General features: G+C 46.1%; 1 protein-coding gene across 1 annotated transcript in view; it reads right to left on the bottom strand.

The window, feature by feature from the left end:
- Positions 1-17183, bottom strand: part of col7a1 (collagen, type VII, alpha 1) — a 224309-nt gene that overhangs the window by 173241 nt on the left and 33885 nt on the right. The window contains 7 exon segments of the mRNA XM_034166636.1: positions 5567-5698; positions 6357-6500; positions 6729-6995; positions 7588-7710; positions 9702-9848; positions 9932-10057; positions 15397-15543. Coding sequence (XP_034022527.1) covers positions 5567-5698; positions 6357-6500; positions 6729-6995; positions 7588-7710; positions 9702-9848; positions 9932-10057; positions 15397-15543 — 1086 coding nt within the window.

Below are 17183 nucleotides of genomic sequence, written 5' to 3'. Positions count from 1 at the left end.
GCAGGCCTTGAGTGAGATGTGGTCCCACCCTCTCGGCTGAATTCCTTTGTTTCACACGCTGCTCGAGACGGCGCGCGTTGCTTTATCAACATTTTTTCTGGACCTGTGAGGAATATCCGAGTGGACACTATTCGAGAAATTAAGCTGGTTTTCGGTGAAAAGTTTAACGGCTGATGAGAGATTATGGGGTGTTTCTGTCGCTGTAAGGACTTCCCACGCAGCGGGACATCGTGCAGCGCTTCCAGGCGCCGTCATCGGCCTGTTTTGACCTGAAAACTAATTTAATTCACCCAGGATGTCGTGAGAGAACAGAGAAGATTCAGAAGAGGCCGGCATGAGGACTTTATGCAGACATTCCACTGTTTAAGGACATTTTGTAATGAAAGACGTGCGCACAAATTCGCCAAGTTGTTTCCGTGATGACTCGGCAAATCTGTGTGCGCCGCGACAGGAAAAACACCTCCGTGTTGAAAACCATTTGTAAAATTCAGGCGGCTTTTGATGGCTTTCAACAAGTGAGTAACTGAGAAATTGTTTAACAGCTTGGGCATGTTCCAACTTGCCCGTTAAGGTTTCCAACGGAGGTGTTTTTCCTGTCGCGACCCCCTGCAGTCAGGTCCGGCCCGACATGCGACTCTGCCCGCACGTTCTTTCATTACAAAATGTCCGTTAACAATGGAATGTCCGAATAAACTCCTCATGCCGACTTCTTCTGAAAGTTCTCTGTTCTCTGACGACTTCCTGGGTCAACAGAGCCTGAAATGTGGAAGTTTTCAACTTGAAACGGCGAGACGCTGCCGCCTCGAAGCACAGATCGCTGTCAGGCGCCGTGGGCCGTCCTTACGGCGACACTACCAGACCAAAATCTCTCATCAGCCGTTAAAATTTTTACTGAAAACCAGCTGAATTTATCAAATGGTGTCCACTCAGTTGTGCCTTACAGTTTTGAAAAAAATTTGATCAAACAAAGCAGCAGTCTCTGAGCCATTCCTAAACAATGAAAAAAACGACGAGAGGGTGGGCCACTCCTCACTCAAAGACTGCCCCCAGGTGAATGACGTAACCGACAGGCATGAAAAAACTCTTGCATGCCCACGAGGGTTCAAGCATGTCTGATGTAATCACACGTGATTCAAATCCATATGGTTTTTGAAAAGAATAATAAGGTCGGATACTTTTCTAGTAGACCTCGTATATATAAAATCACACACACCATAAAACAACACTGCATTTTATTGAATCCCTCTTATCAAGCGAACAATACAAGTATGATCTGTCTGTTCCTCTGTAGATGACCCATGGTCATATCGGTACAGTCATGAAATGACATGAATGGAGCAGTGCGCTCTTATCATGTCCACATCTGCTGAACCCGGCGTGTCCAACCGGCCCCGCGCATGTGTCCGGCCTGGCACGTGTGTCTTGTGGATGGTGCACCGCAGGACAGACACCGCTTCATGTGGAACAGAGCTCACTTGGGTGATGTGACATTCAGATTGCCCGCTGCGTATTCTGATCTAATGGTCCGTATCACCTGGGGTAGCCTGTCAATGTGTGCAGCGTGTGCTAGCTCGCTGCAGCCCATTGCAACAGCGATATATGTTTATATGTATGTCCACGTGAGGACAGCAAGCAGACACATTCGCGTCACAGTGGACAGTTGTTAGTTCATGTCCATCCAAACACAGTACGTGTTCCCCCGCCGTGACGATCAGAACCACAGATCTCCACAGCTGCTCCTGTCGGCGGACACACCCCCTGTCAGTTCAGCGCATCACTGAGTGTCACAAACGTGTCACTGAGTCTGTTTGTAAAGCCACACTCGTGGGGCACTTAGACAAATTTCACATCCAGCTCAACAGTGATTGCTGGCTGTTGTCGTGCTAACAGCGCGAATGACCACACATTTTCTATGTACCAAGCGAGCGGTGTTGGATGTTCGTTCCTGTCACCTGGAATCTGGCCGACACCTGCCATGAGAGGGTTCGATGGGCTCTCACAGCGCACACTCTGTCTTTCAGCCACTGGTGTGCGCAAATAGTTGTAGCAACAGGTGTACGAGGCATTGGAGGCAATAGCGACATGTGTACGAGGTGTTGGAGGCAGCTCCGATTTTTCAATTTACAATTTCTCCTTCATGCGCTAGTCGACTTAAATCGTGTTATGTGCGAACGGGCCCTAAAAGCCAGGTGTCAAACTGTTGGCCAGTGGGCCAGATAAGTCAGGCTTTATCATATATGACTCTCTATTATCATATGACAACTTTGCTTCTGCATGTAAAATGAGGAAATTTCTGTACTTATAGGGTATTACAGTTGTGCTGCATGCACATGTTGATGGATGAAAAACTGCCCTGCTCGTCATTATATAGCAGAGGTGGCCAAGTTCGGTCCTCGAGAGCCACATTCCTGACACTCTTAGTTGTCTCCCTGCTCCAACACACCTGAATCCAATGAAAGACTCGAGTCTGGCTCTCGAGGACCAAACTTGGCCACCCCTGTTATACAGAATTACTATACTATATTTGGGGAGGTGAGGGTCTAGTGTGAGGAGGTGATGGTCTCATGGTTAAGCTGTTTGGGTTTGAGACCAGAGGATCCTTGGTTCAAATCCCAGCCTGACCTGAAAATCACTAAGGCCCTTAATCCCCTAGTGGCTCCCGGTGTGTAGTGAGTGCCTTGTGTGGTAGCACCCTCACATCAGGGTGAATGTGAGGCATTACTGTAAAGTGCTTTGAGCATCTGATGCAGATGGAAAAGCGCTATATAAATGCAGTCCATTTAATTACTGTTATCTGCAGCTGCAGGCAGTATGCGGCGCAGTGAGATGCTGTGATTTTTTTCAGTGTTACAGAGAAGGACAATAGTTTACTTAACTGAAAGACACAATAGTTTTGGTATCTTGCACAGTGTCACATCAAAACAGGAAGCTTGAGCTCTGACAGTAACTTAAAATGTTACCTTTTTGTGATGCTACAGCCTCATTTCTGTTTTTAAACATCACAAATTATCTTCATTTACTAATTAAAACTAGGTGGCTCTCTGCACTTAAATAGTCCATCTCAAGCATCTTACACCCGGGTTGTACTTGTCTCTACAGCAAGCTGTAAAAGTTGAAAAATTTTAACTTTTGATAGCAAGTGAGATGATGATGACCAGTTGCCATGGTCACAGACAGTGGTGGTGGAATTTTCCATTTTCTTCTCATTGCAAACAGTGGAACATCTGGTTTACCATCTGCCACTTATAGCCAATGTGAACACAACATTAAACACCACATTCCCTTTTAACTCCTCATGTGCATTTCTTGCTTGTGGCTACAACTGTTGTCTGTTATCTACATTTTTATTTTATTTTATTTATTTATTTTTGTCATTTCATTCCAGCGTGGGTCAAATTAACGTGTTTGGTTTGGTTCAGTGAGGTTATTGACAAAGCTTCATATTTTAGTGCAAACCAAAGAACTGTTCTGGGACCACATGGAGGGTTTTCTGTCTCCCGTATGTTTGTTGTAGATGCTTCATATTGAAGCTCTTTGCTTTTGTTCACAATCAAGTGTAAATGAGTATTTTTATCTGGCCCCACAAATTCAGTGCTGGAGGAAAATCCCACAGGAATTTTCTTCCAGAACAAACAACGCAGTCATGAGAATGCACTGTGGTTCCAGTGTTATGGTGTTTTCAAGCCTCTAGTAAATTTATAGTTATACAACGGGGACTAAAATGTTGCGACGTTGCATGTTTCCCTTGGTTTGGTTTGCTTTCACACAGCAGCATTTCTAAAAAGACCAAAACATGTAAATAAAAACCACATGTGTGTACAGTTCTGGGGTAAAGTGCATAATGGCAACTTCAAGGGACACGTTCATGTCACCTTTTGAAATGTATCTGACTGAATGAAGCAGATACATTCCATTATGAACTCAGCAAAAACACAACTTGTTAGCAGCCCTTAGGTAATCTGAACTTGAGGCCTATAGTTTAAAGGAGACTGTAATGAGTGCAAAGAAATTTAAAGCGGCTGTCACCTTTACAGGAATTGGGCCATGATGACTGCTGAAGGGTGCCGAGTTGTCAATAGAAAATCTTTACATCTGGTCACTTTTGTTGTCGTGTCATCTCAAAAGAGTCATGGCATTACACAACCCTTGGCTATTTCATGACATCTTCTCCATTCCTCTTGTTGACGTTGCAGTGAGCTTGTGGTCACTCGAAACTACTCTTGGCCACAGTCTTGGTTTAGTGTAGCAGATAACAGAATGTTTACAGAGAAATCCTGAAAATAGTGATACAAGCACCAAATTCGGCATAAATACTCCTTAGACATTACTCTTTTATAAAAAATCCGACTGCCCACTTGAATTTTCAGTAGGCACAGTAAAACCACTAGTGTTAAATTAACACTGCCAGTGTAAATATGGTCCTACTCTGGCCAAAGTAGGACCATATGTTCACTGTCAGTGTTAATTTAACACTGTCAGTGTTAGTTTTACACTGGTGATTTTACTGTGTAGGGGTCAATTGAAAAATTACACAGGCGTCAAAAATTTAAAAATGCTCCAGTCATATTGAAAATTATACCACAATAATTGTCTGATTATAAAGATTCCAAAAAGGTATAGTTTGGACTATCTATGACTGAATGTTATAGAGTTATGGGGTAAAAATAGCAAGAATGGTGACAAAGGTGAGTTTCAGTTTGTACAGGGGTCAAAACTTGAAGTTGCTCCAATTTTGGTTAAAAGTAATGCAAATTATTGGTTGTGATAATAGGGTTTTAAAATGGAATAGTTTGCACCATGTGTCATGCTTAGTTATCATGTTACAGGGTAACATATGTCACATGTCATAGAATCCAATGGACATTGACATTGTCTGACTTTTACTTTGGAAACCAAGCATTCAACACAGTCAAAAATATTCCATTTATTAAATCCTATAAGCTCAACCAATAATGTGTACCACTTTCTACCCAAATTGGAGCAACATTTTGACCCTGTACAAACTGAAATTGACCTTTGTCACCATTCTTGCTGTTTTTACCCCATAAAATTCAGTCACAGAAATTCCAAACTATACCTTTTCAGAATCTTTATGAGCAGATAATTAATGTGGTATAGTTTTCAATATGATTGGAGCATTTATACATTTTGACCCCTATATAATTCTTTAATTGACACCTGACCGCCTATTGAAAATTCAAGTGATCAGTCCATTTTTTCAAGAGTAATGTCTAATGAGTATTTGTGCTGAATTTGGTGCTTGTATCACCATCTGAAGGATTGTTTCAGTTATCTGCTGCACTATATACTGTATGTATGTTGTCACAAGTTGTCACAGCAAGTGAGTGACAATTTTTTTTAACATTTCAAAGTTGCTGGTGGTCATTCAGGACAAGATGATGACAGATTTGCACATAAGAATGAACTGCTCCCAAGAGTCACACTAAGATTTATGAACAAGGACATTCTAATCTTACTCATAAACAAAAGTGTGAGAGTATGACATTCCTTCAGGAACATAACACTTTGTAAGATTAAAACAGAGTCAGGTCACCTGTAAACTTACCATCAGTTCTTCTCCAAGACACACGATAAGCTGTTGCTCCCTGCACACCAACCCAGGAAACTCTGACAACTTCTCCATAACTTTCTTGGACTTGCAGTGATGTCACAGTCCCAATGATAGAATCATCTGGCTCTGCCAGTCAGTACACATAAATCATTTAAGAATTATTTGTATATTACTGGTGTACAGTGTAGGATTTGTAAAGCACAAATGTAGATGAGTGGATAAGTGAATGAGCGAGTGACTTAATCCAAGTTGGGTAGGCAATAACTCATAAACAGTAAATGCTATCATCTTGTAAATGACCAAATTAAAAGAACACATAAAAAATATGTAGTATTTAAATGGTGATTAATTTTGATGCAGCATATCAATGAAAAAAAGCAACTTTGTTTTGCTTATGTAATACCCCATTGACATATTTATCAAATGGCGGTTACAGAGCCCACTCACGTGACTTATTTGCTAAGGTTTCAACCAAGGGGAGAAACATGCTGCCCAGTATGTGACAAATATGAGAAAATGGAAAAGTAAAATATGAATTAAAGAATGGCGATGATACAACACCTATTCACTGGTACTGCAAATTAATGGTGGCAAATACCTGTGTTTTGGAACATTGTTCAAGTGTCTGTATCCCAAATATTTTATTAACTACACAATAGAACAAAAAATAAAACGAACAGATATGTGTGGCTTCGGATACCTAAATTTTTCTTCAGTCCTGCAAATTAATGATGTCAAAGACAAAACACAAGCAAAAGTGTGTATTCATGTTTAAGACTGGCACCTGTTCTGACAGTGAGAGTGGCAGGACTTCCCTCTCGAGAACCAGTGAGTGTGGACACCAAAACTCTGTAGGCAGCATCTGATTGAAGCCCATCGATGGTGAAGGAGGAGACATCAGCAGCCACGTTTTGAGATGCTTCCACTCCTGCATCAAGCAAAAATGTAACCCAAGACGTTCTAATTATAACTATAATCGGGGAAAATTAAATCACAAATGTTGAAATCCATCTTTAGCAAAAGGTACAAACTAAAAAGTAGCAAAAAACAAACATCAACATGTCACATCAGAAGCCATTTCATGTATGAGAAAGTGCTTTGCATCCATGGAATACAGAGTGTCAGCTGTTTTTTTGTCTTTTTTATTACTGCTTACCATCATCACTCCGCCACGTGATCTTGTAGCCAGTTGCCTTGGAGGAAGGTAACCATGCAATGCGTATCCTTTGAGATGTGGCATCGACAATGCGAAGGCCGAACACTGTTCCACTGTGGGGATTAGTCTTCGTAGAAAGAGTCACCACCTCACCAACCTGCTGATCAGCCACAGCTGCAACACCAATTATTACCGCCTCATCTGGTTGCAGACCATCTATGGTGAAGGATGAGGCCTGCGTCCCAAGAAGACGTGACTGCTCTGGACCTGCCATGCAGAACAACATAGAATACTAGGACTGCTTTCTTCCACCTGCGAAATCTAGTGAAGATTCACCCCATCCTGTCTATGGCTATTTTTTTCCTCAGAGAGAGTTTTCCCTTACCACTGTTGCTCTAGGGCAGGGGTGGGCAACGAGGGCCGAGACCCTGCAGGTTTTCCTTGCAACACTCACCTCAGCAGGTGGGTTGCTGCTGAGCTTCTCCCCTCAGCATAAACACTTGATCATTCATGAAATCACCTGCTGAGGTGATTGGTTGCAAGGAAAACCTGCAGGGTCTTGGCCCTTCATGGCACATGATTGCCCACCCCTGCTCTAGGGGTTGGTAAGGTTAGACCTTACCTGGGTGAAGCACCTTGAGGCAACTCTGTTGTGATTTGGTGCTTTATAAATGAAAATAAATTGGAAAAAATAGAAAATCATGCAAAAAGGCACAACATGAAAAAAAATCTACAGGACACTCTTCAGGATCATGATTTGTTAAGCTCAGATAATTAAAACTGAAAAAAATAATGCTGTGTCTTTTATAAAGTGAAAGGCAAATTAACACTGAGGCACAAGCAAGAAGTAAACACTTACTGTTGCCTTGTCTCCAAGTGACCCTGTACCCTGTTGCATCAGAAACACTCGTCCAGGCAATTCGAATTCTTCGACTGTTTGCATTTATCACTCTGAGGTTAGTCACTCTGCCAACACCTTGCTCTAAAATGAAGGGCACACAGGGCCTCATTGGACAAAATTCAGTGTGCATAGCAAATGTTTCAAAGACATTCTAGAGGGGTCAAAAGAATGCATAACAGGAACCATATGTCACAAAAAGTACAGAATTCAATCCAAGGCTCAGGAAAGAATAGAATAGAATAGAATAGAATAGAATAGAATAGAATAGAATAGAAGGGTGGCACCATGGCTTAGTGGTTAGCACTGTTGCCTCACAGCAAGACGGTTGTAAGATCGCATTCCATCTGGTCCTTTCTGTGTGGAGTTTGCATGTTTTCTTCTTGTTAGCGTGGGTTCCCTTCTGGTCCTCTGGCTTCCTCCCATTTCCAAAGACATGCAGGTTAGGTGAATTGGTGACTCCAAACTGACCATAGGTGTGTGTGCAAGAGTTTGTTTACCCTGCGATAGACTGGGATTCTGTCCAATGTGTCCCCTGCCTCTTGCCCCATGACGAATGGGATAGGCTTTTAAGGATCATTTTACAGAGGACCAAAGGTGTCGATACAGCTACCGGGACAGATGTGAGCTGTCTGTTAAAATGATTGACATGGGGCATTCGGATGTGACAAAAAATTAGGAACTATAGGAATGATTACTTCACTCCACTTCCCCATATAAACCCTGTCCTGTTTGGACAAATTATGCAATAAGAGATTTATCGGGTTATCAAGATTTTTACAGCTATAGCAGATGATGACATAGGATTTTGCAGCCCTGCTTACAGACCACAACTCACATAAATCAATAAGATGAGACACCAGACCCATTTTAACCCAAATGTTGCTGAATGAGGGGCAGCACAGAGGCGTAGTGGTTAGCACTGTTGCCTCACAGCGAGAAGGTCACGGGTCTGATTCTCACCTGTGGCATTTCTGTGCGGAGTTTATATGCTCTTTCCGTGTTTGCATGGGTTCCCTCCGGGTGCTCCGGCCTCCTCCCACATCCAAAGACATGCAGGTGGATTGGAAACATTTAATTATCCAAAGGTGTGTGTGCGGGTGTGAATGTGTTTGTCTCTATGTGGCCCTGTGACAGACTGGCGTCCTGTGGAGGGTGTACCCCGCCTTGCACTCTATGACTGCTGGGATAGGCTCCAGCTCCCCACGACCCTTAATTGGACTAAGCAGTTGAAGATGAGTGAGTGAGTGTGTTGCTAAATGAATTGAAGACTGTATTATCAAAGTAGTACTAATAATATTAATAGTGATTGTTAACTTGAACAGTTATGTCAGTGACACGACATCCGAGTCCTGTGCTCTGCCATCGTTTGTGATTTTGTGAAATGTGGCCACGGCCCCTGATCACCTCTACAAGTCAGCCCAGCCTTGTGCCAGCAGTACAGCCCGGGCCAAGGCCCAGCACACTCACAACAGTCACACAAACTGACTACACTCTGGGCCCAGCAGTCTCTTACAATCCATTGTCTTACAGAATGACATCCTCAACAGCAGAAAACTTGTAATGCTTCAGTGGAAAGCAGCGCTGGGTGAAGAAGGCTAAGGTAAGGCAAGCACCAAAGTGCATAATCAGTTGTATTTAAAAGTTTCTTTGCATTTAATGGGTAAACATGCACAGGTTTACCTAAGCAGGAATCCACTCTGTGCTACTGGACACTTGAAATTACATTTTCACCTGTTCAGTGCCAACAACGAGCCATTTATTGTTTTTTAGTTTGCCACATGTCATTACATTAATTGGCTGTTTTTTCCATGTAGTGATTGCGTTCTAAATCAATACCACATCGATTAATTTTATTGTCATCACGAATCCCAAAACATCTAAAAGGAGAGCCTATAGGTTGAAAATTGTACAACTTCCCTTTTAACTACAAAAGGTAGATTTAAAGACGTTTCACAATTAAAATAATATGAACAATTTAGAAACTAGATAGGATGGTCTTTTTCTGTGTTATGTTTAACTGAATAATGATGAATCAGACAAGTAACACATAGAAATGTGACTGTTGATCTAACCAGGTTTGATGTAGACAGTAACAGGGTCTCCTTCATTATCCCCCACCAGTGCCGTGACAGTGACACCATAAGACACTCCCACTGTCAGGTCTCTCAGGTCAAGGGTTGTCTGGTTTCCAGGAATTGTATGGATTTCCTCTGTCCCTACTGATATGACACAATTCAGTCATAATGTCCATTTTCAAGCTGAAATTAATCACAAACCAAAAAAATAAAAGCACTCAGAGTACCCTCAGCGTTTAGAATAACAATGCGGTACTGGGTGGCCCCAGCCACACCAATCCATCCGAGCCTGGCGGTGCTGCCAAGAGAGTCCACCACCCGCAGATTGGACACCTTCCCAACAGGCTGTTCCTCTGCAACATAAGTGGGTTACAAAAGTTACAACTATTTACAAGTACAACCCCCCCCCCCCCAAAAAAACTACAATTTTGCACATTTCTGTGTAAAATCCTATTAAAGCTACAGTGTGTAGAATGTAGCATCATCTAGTGGTGAAGTTGGACATTGCATTATACCATCACGTTCATTTTTTTTTTTTGCTTCCTTGGCAATGGGGATTGGTACTCCCTTACCTTCTTTTGTGATAAGCAATATTTGTGAGCTTAAATTTCTCAAATAAGGGTTCTGTTGTGTGGGCCACCAGAAGAGGAGGTACTGCTGGCCCACCACCAGAGGGCGCCCTGCCTGAAGTGCGGGCTTCAGGCACGAGAGGGCGCTGCCGCCACGGACACAGCCGGGAGTGACAGCTGTCACTCATTATTTCCTGACAGCTGTCACTCATTCTTCATCATCTCACTCCATAAAACCCAGACGTCATCTCCACCTCATCGCCGAGATATCGTACTTCTATGGAGGTAACTTTCTCTGCCTATATTGATTGATTCCAAGTGCTATTGTGTTGCAGCTGTCAACCAGAGGACCGGCGTGGGTCGCGACTGTTTCGTCCTACGTCAGATAAGTGGTTACACAGACGCTGCACGAGTGTGTGTTAGAGGTGGAGGTGGCATTCCCACCGTTGTTGTTACGGGGTGTACACACACCCACACTTGACTGTCTTTGCTCTTCGCCAGCAGTACCAGATCCGACAGTCGGGGACGGTGATCACCTGGGAATTCGGGACTTGGCGGCTCCAGTATTCACCAGGTTCGGTGGCGGCGGAAATCGTGTGGTTCCGGCTCTTCTCAGGACAGACGTCTTCTATCCTCGAGCCTGCCCACACGTCACCTTTGTGGATTGACTGTTATCAGATACTGAGATTGTCTGTATATTCGTTGTGCACCTTCACAACATTAAATTGTTACTTTTTGGCTCATCTATTGACCGTTCATTTGCGCCCCCTGTTGTGGGTCCGTGTCACTACACTTTCACAACAGGATATCTCGGCCAGCGTCATGGATCCCGAGGGGCGTCACCCATCTGTTGGACAGCCAATGGAAGAGCAGGGTGCACAGGCGTCTGCAGGAGGCGTGCTCGGTGAGTTGCAGCAAATCCTCACCGCCTTTACCGCTCGGCTGGATTTGATATCCGAGCAAAACGTCATCCTTAATCGCAGGATGGAGGCTCTCACCGCACAGGTGGAAGCGCGCGATCAGAGCGCTGCTGCGGCTCCTCCTCCTGCCGACCCGGTGCCGGATATTAACATTCCACTGGTCGTTCAACGAACCCCCCCACCATCCCCTGAAGCATACATAAGTCCCCCAGAGTCGTACGGGGGTTGTGTGGAGATGTGCGCGGACTTTCTGATGCAGTGTTCGCTTGTCTTTGCACAACAACCCGTGATGTACGCGTCTGATGCTAGCAAGGTGGCTTATGTTATTAACTTGCTTCGGGGTAAGGCACGCGCCTGGGCTACGGCGCTCTGGGAACAGAACTCACGGTTGTTATCAGCATACACTGGGTTCGTGGGGGAGTTCAGAACAGTGTTTGATCACCCTAACAGAGGAGAGACCGCTTCAACAGTGCTGCTGTCAATGCGACAGGGGCGCCGGTGCGCAGCCGAATATGCAGTCGACTTCCGCATCGCGGCTGCGAGGTCCGGCTGGAATAACGTTGCGCTCCGCGCCGCCTTCATAAACAGACTGTCATCGGTCCTGAAGGAGCATCTGGTAGCTAAGGAAGAACCGCGGGATTTAGATGGGCTTATCGATCTCGTTATACGGTTAGACAATCAGCTGGAGGAACGCCGTCGGGAGCGAGGCGAAGGACGTGGCCGGATACGCGCCGTCCCTCTCCCTTCCGGGTTCGAAAAGGGGCCGCCCTCCCCACGCTCCACAGCCGCAGTGCTCCGTGGGGCAACAGCTCCCCCTGCTGACGTTGTTAGGGAAACGCACAGGGCCAAAATGAGGAGGCTGGTCCGCGGGGAGTGTTTTCTCTGCAGCTCAAAGGAGCACATACAGAAAAACTGCCCCAAACGGCCACAATGACAACAACCGCCCTTAGAAACTGGGCTAAGGGGGGGTCATAACATTCACGTGGGACACACACAGATTGCCACACGACTCCCAGTTACAATCCTGAGCATTCAAGGAGTTGAAACGACGGTTCTCTACTGCGCCAGTTTTGGTGCAGCCCGACCCTAGCCGCCAGTTCATGGTTGAAGTGGACGCCTCTGACTCAGGCATAGGAGCCGTGCTATCCCAGAGCGGAGAGACCGATAAGGTTCTTCACCTGTGTGCCTACTTTTCTCGCAGGTTGACCCCGGCTGAACGGAACTATGACGTCGGCAATCGAGAACTCCTTGCGGTGAAAGAGGCTCTTGAGGAGTGGAGACACCTGTTGGAGGGAGCGTCTGTGCCGTTCACGGTTTTCACTGACCATCGGAACCTGGAGTATATCAGGACCGCCAAGCGGCTGAACCCCAGGCAAGCCCGCTGGTCACTGTTCTTCGGGCGTTTTGACTTCCGGATCACCTATCTGGGACCAAGAACCAGAGGTCGGATGCCTTGTCCCGGGTACACGAAGAGGAGGTCAAAACTGCACTGTCGGATCCACCGGAGCCCATCCTGCCTGAGTCCACTATCGTGGCCACCCTCACCTGGGACGTGGAGAAGATCATCCGGGAGGCCCTGGCACGGAGCCCGGACCCCGGAACTGGTCCGAAGAACCGTCTGTACGTCCCACCAGAGGCCAGAGCTGCAGTCTTGGACTTCTGTCACAGTTCCAAGCTCTCCTGTCATCCAGGGGTGCGAAGGACCGTGGCAGTTGTCCGGCAGCGCTTCTGGTGGGCGTCTATGGAGGCCGACGTCCGGGAGTACATCCAGGCCTGCACCACCTATGCCAGGGGCAAGGCAGACCACAAAAGGTCCCAAGGACTTCTCCAGCCGCTTCCTGTGCCTCATCGCCCCTGGTCCCATATCGGCCTGGATTTCGTCACGGGCCTCCCGCCGTCCCAGGGCAACACCACCATCTTCACGATAGTGGACCGATTCTCCAAGGCGGCCCACTTCGTGGCCCTCCCGAAGCTCCCAACAGCCCAGGAGACAGCAGACCTCCTGGTCCACCACGTCGTCCGTCTGCATGGGATACCTACCGATATCGTCTCTGATCGTGGTCCCCAGTTCTCCTCACACGTCTGGAGGAGCTTCTGCCGGGAACTGGGGGCCACTGTGAGCCTCTGTCCGGGTATCACCCGCAGACCAATGGACAGGCAGAACGGGCCAATCAGGAATTGGAGCAAGCCCTGCGCTGTGTGACGTCCGCACACCCGACGGCCTGGAGTGAACATCTGGCCTGGACCGAGTATGCGCATAACAGCCAGGTGTCCTCTGCTACCGGCCTCTCCCCGTTTGAGGTGTGTTTGAGGTATCAGCCCCCATTGTTTCCCGTGGTGGAGGGAGAGGTCGGTGTGCCCTCGGTCCAGGCCCACCTGCGGAAGTGCCGTCGGGTGTGGCGCTCCGCCCGTTCTGCCTTGTTGAAGGCCCGGATGAGGGCGAAGACCCATGCGGACCGCCGGCGATCCCTGGCCCCTGCTTACCGGCCCGGGCAGGAGGTGTGGCTATCCACGAAGGAAATCCCCCTCCAGGTGGACTCCCCGAAACTCAAGGACAGGTATATTGGACCGTACAGAATCCTCAAAATCCTCAGTCCTGCCGCAGTGAAGCTCTAACTCCGGGCTTCACTGCGGATCCACCCAGTCTTTCATGTGTCAAGGATCAAACCGTACCACACCTCACCCCTCTGTGCTCCCGGTCCGGCACCGCCTCCTGCCCGGATCATTGACGGGGAGCCGGCTTTGACAGTGCGCCGGCTCCTGGACGTCCGTCGAATGGGCCGGGGGTTCCAATATCTGGTGGACTGGGAGGGGTATGGACCCGAAGAACGCTCCTGGGTGAAGAGGAGCTTCATCCTGGATCAGGCCCTCCTGGCCGATTTCTACCGTCGACACCCCGAGGAGGCGCCCGTTGAGGGGGGGGTCCTGTTGTGTGGGCCGCCAGAAGAGGAGGTACTGCTGGCCCACCACCAGAGGGCGCCCTGCCTGAAGTGCGGGCTTCAGGCACGAGAGGGCGCTGCCGCCACGGACACAGCCGGGAGTGACAGCTGTCACTCATTATTTCCTGACAGCTGTCACTCATTCTTCATCATCTCACTCCATAAAACCCAGACGTCATCTCCACCTCATCGCTGAGATATCGTACTTCTATGGAGGTAACTTTCTCTGCCTATATTGATTGATTCCAAATGCTATTGTGTTGCAGCTGTCAACCAGAGGACCGGCGTGGGTCGCGACTGTTTCGTCCTACGTCAGATAAGTGGTTACACAGACGCTGCATGAGTGTGTGTTAGAGGTGGAGGTGGCATTCCCACCGTTGTTGTTACGAGGTGTACACACACCCACACTTGACTGTCTTTGCTCTTCGCCAGCAGTACCAGATCCGACAGTCGGGGACGGTGATCACCTGGGAATTCGGGACTTGGCGGCTCCAGTATTCACCAGGTTCGGTGGCGGCGGAAATCGTGTGGTTCCGGCTCTTCTCAGGACAGACGTCTTCTATCCTCGAGCCTGCCCACACGTCACCTTTGTGGATTGACTGTTATCAGATACTGAGATTGTCTGTATATTCGTTGTGCACCTTCACAACATTAAATTGTTACTTTTTGGCTCATCTATTGACCGTTCATTTGCGCCCCCTGTTGTGGGTCCGTGTCACTACACTTTCACAACAGGTTCTCAAACTTGTTAGGCTGCAGTTGCAAAAAGTAGAGGCATAGATGTTCCTTTTTGGCTGTTGTAACAACATGGCAGTGCAACATGACTACCTCCATGAGGGGGCCCACTCTCATGTACTGTAGATATGAAGGGCTCACACGAAGCTTACAAAAACACATAGATTTTTTTTATTGCAGAATATACCATCCCTGGTTCTCAAGACCAGGCACCTAAGTGGCTCTTCTCTACTCTTTTCTACTCTTCTATTTTACTTTTCCGTTTTAGATATTTAAATATACCTTAGTATACTAGCATAGTTCCACCTTAGAACTGGAATATAATATATAAGATATACCTTACTGAATTTTTCATGAATGGACAGATGGTTATAATGCTATATTCTATTTCTGCATGAAAAAACTCATAAATCCCACACACTGTGGCTTTAAGATATGCATGGAAGACAGCTGCAGAGTATTTGCAACACCATGGCAGCAACCCAAACTGTCATCAGAATTGAGAATCCCCCCTTGTTGAGTCCCGAACCTCTGGACACAGTGGAAACAGGTGTGGCCTCCTCGCGACCTTCAAACAGGGTGTACAGGGTGATGATATATTCTGTGTTGGGCTGAAGGCCTGTTAGCTCATAGCTCGTCGTCGTTCTTGGAAGGACAGGCTCTGAATACGGCCATCCTGAGGAGGAAATAGTTATGAATGTACATGTACACAATAAAGATGCAGTGCTATTTTATTATTAGCTGTTTCAATTGCTACAGCTAACCTTCTAGCTTAGCTGTAGTTGCTGGCTAGCCTATCTTAGCGGAGTAGCAGTAACTGCATGCTGTGTTTGTGGGATTTATTGGGGCTAAAACTCTTGAAATCCAGTGGTTTTGCATTTTTATGAATGCTCCAGTTTTCCCACAATGCACTATAATTTTGGTGTGAAAACTGATGCGCAGCAGGTTCCGGTAAAGACGGCAGCAATAGCGGGCACAGAAGGTGCCTGAATCTTGAGTGATTCACCAAAAATAACTGGTCTGAAAAGGAATAGTTTTTGTGCCGCTCCATCATGCAGCAACTGGAAACTGATCCTCATGGATCTCAGACAAAATCATGCACTTGAGATATCATGATATTTCAAAATTTGAAGCCACTGGATAAAATATTTTAACAGATTAAATTCCAGATTAACCAAATATTTTGAACAGATTTAGAAATTGAAAAATCACAAAAGGAAACTAAATAAAAAAAATACTAATTAGAATTTTAAAACTTTTGCCCCACTAAGTAACATCCTGTGAATTGTACGTTTGTGTGTGTGTATACTATCTATCTATCTATATATATATATATATATATATATATTTAATGTCTGAATACTTATGGTTCTGACCACACATGAGGAGCACCTGTAAGCTTTAAGTAAGTAAGTAAGTAAGCTTTATTTATAAAGCGCCTTTCACAGACCAGGGTCACAAAGCGCTGCACATAGCATACAAAAATAATCTAAAAATAACATACGAAAACAATAAAATACAATATTAGGCTAAAAAGCTAACTTAAAGAAATGCGTCTTTAGTTGCCTTCTAAAAGTATCTATACAATCCAGAGAACGAAGGGCACAGGGAAGCTCATTCCAGAGGCTAGGCGCCACCACTTTAAAAGATCTGTCCCCGCGAGTTTTAAAATGGGTCAGAGGAACCATCAACAGGTTCTGATTGGACGACCTGAGGCTCCTGGAGGAAGCATAAGGCTGGATCAGGTCCCTGATGTACTCCGGTGCCTGTCCATGCAGAGCTCTAAAAGTCAATACCAGGATTTTGTAATGAATCCTGTAGGAGACAGGCAGCCAATGCAAAGTATTAAGAATAGGAGTAATATGGTCCCTCCTGCGGGTGCGGGTAAGCAGGCGCGCAGCAGAATTTTGCACCTGCAGGCGGGCCAACTCCTTCTTATTCAGACAGGTGAAGAGACTGTTACAATAATCCAAACGCGATGAGACGAACGCATGAACAATCATCTCAAGCTCTTTTAAAGTCACCATCTTACGGAGCTTAGAGATGTTCCGAATTTGGAAAAAACAGTTCTTAACCAGGTAATTTGTGTGCTGCTCCAAAGACATCCCTCCATCCAAAATGACACCCAGGTTATGCAGGCTGCTTTTGACTGTGCAGCTTAGGCTACCGAGATGCTGCTTAATTCCAGGTACAGCACTATCTGGTGCTACAATCAGAGTCTCAGTCTTATTGGAATTTAACTGCAGACTGTTCTCAGTGAGCCATTCCTTAATTTTGGCCAAACAATTTGTGAGAGAGCAGAGTTTCTGTGGCTCA

The sequence above is a fragment of the Thalassophryne amazonica genome, chromosome 3 (assembly GCF_902500255.1).
Source record: "Thalassophryne amazonica chromosome 3, fThaAma1.1, whole genome shotgun sequence".
Taxonomy (NCBI): domain Eukaryota; kingdom Metazoa; phylum Chordata; class Actinopteri; order Batrachoidiformes; family Batrachoididae; genus Thalassophryne; species Thalassophryne amazonica.
The sequence above is the reverse complement of the archived record's forward strand: the minus strand, read 5'-3'. Positions and strand labels throughout refer to the sequence as shown.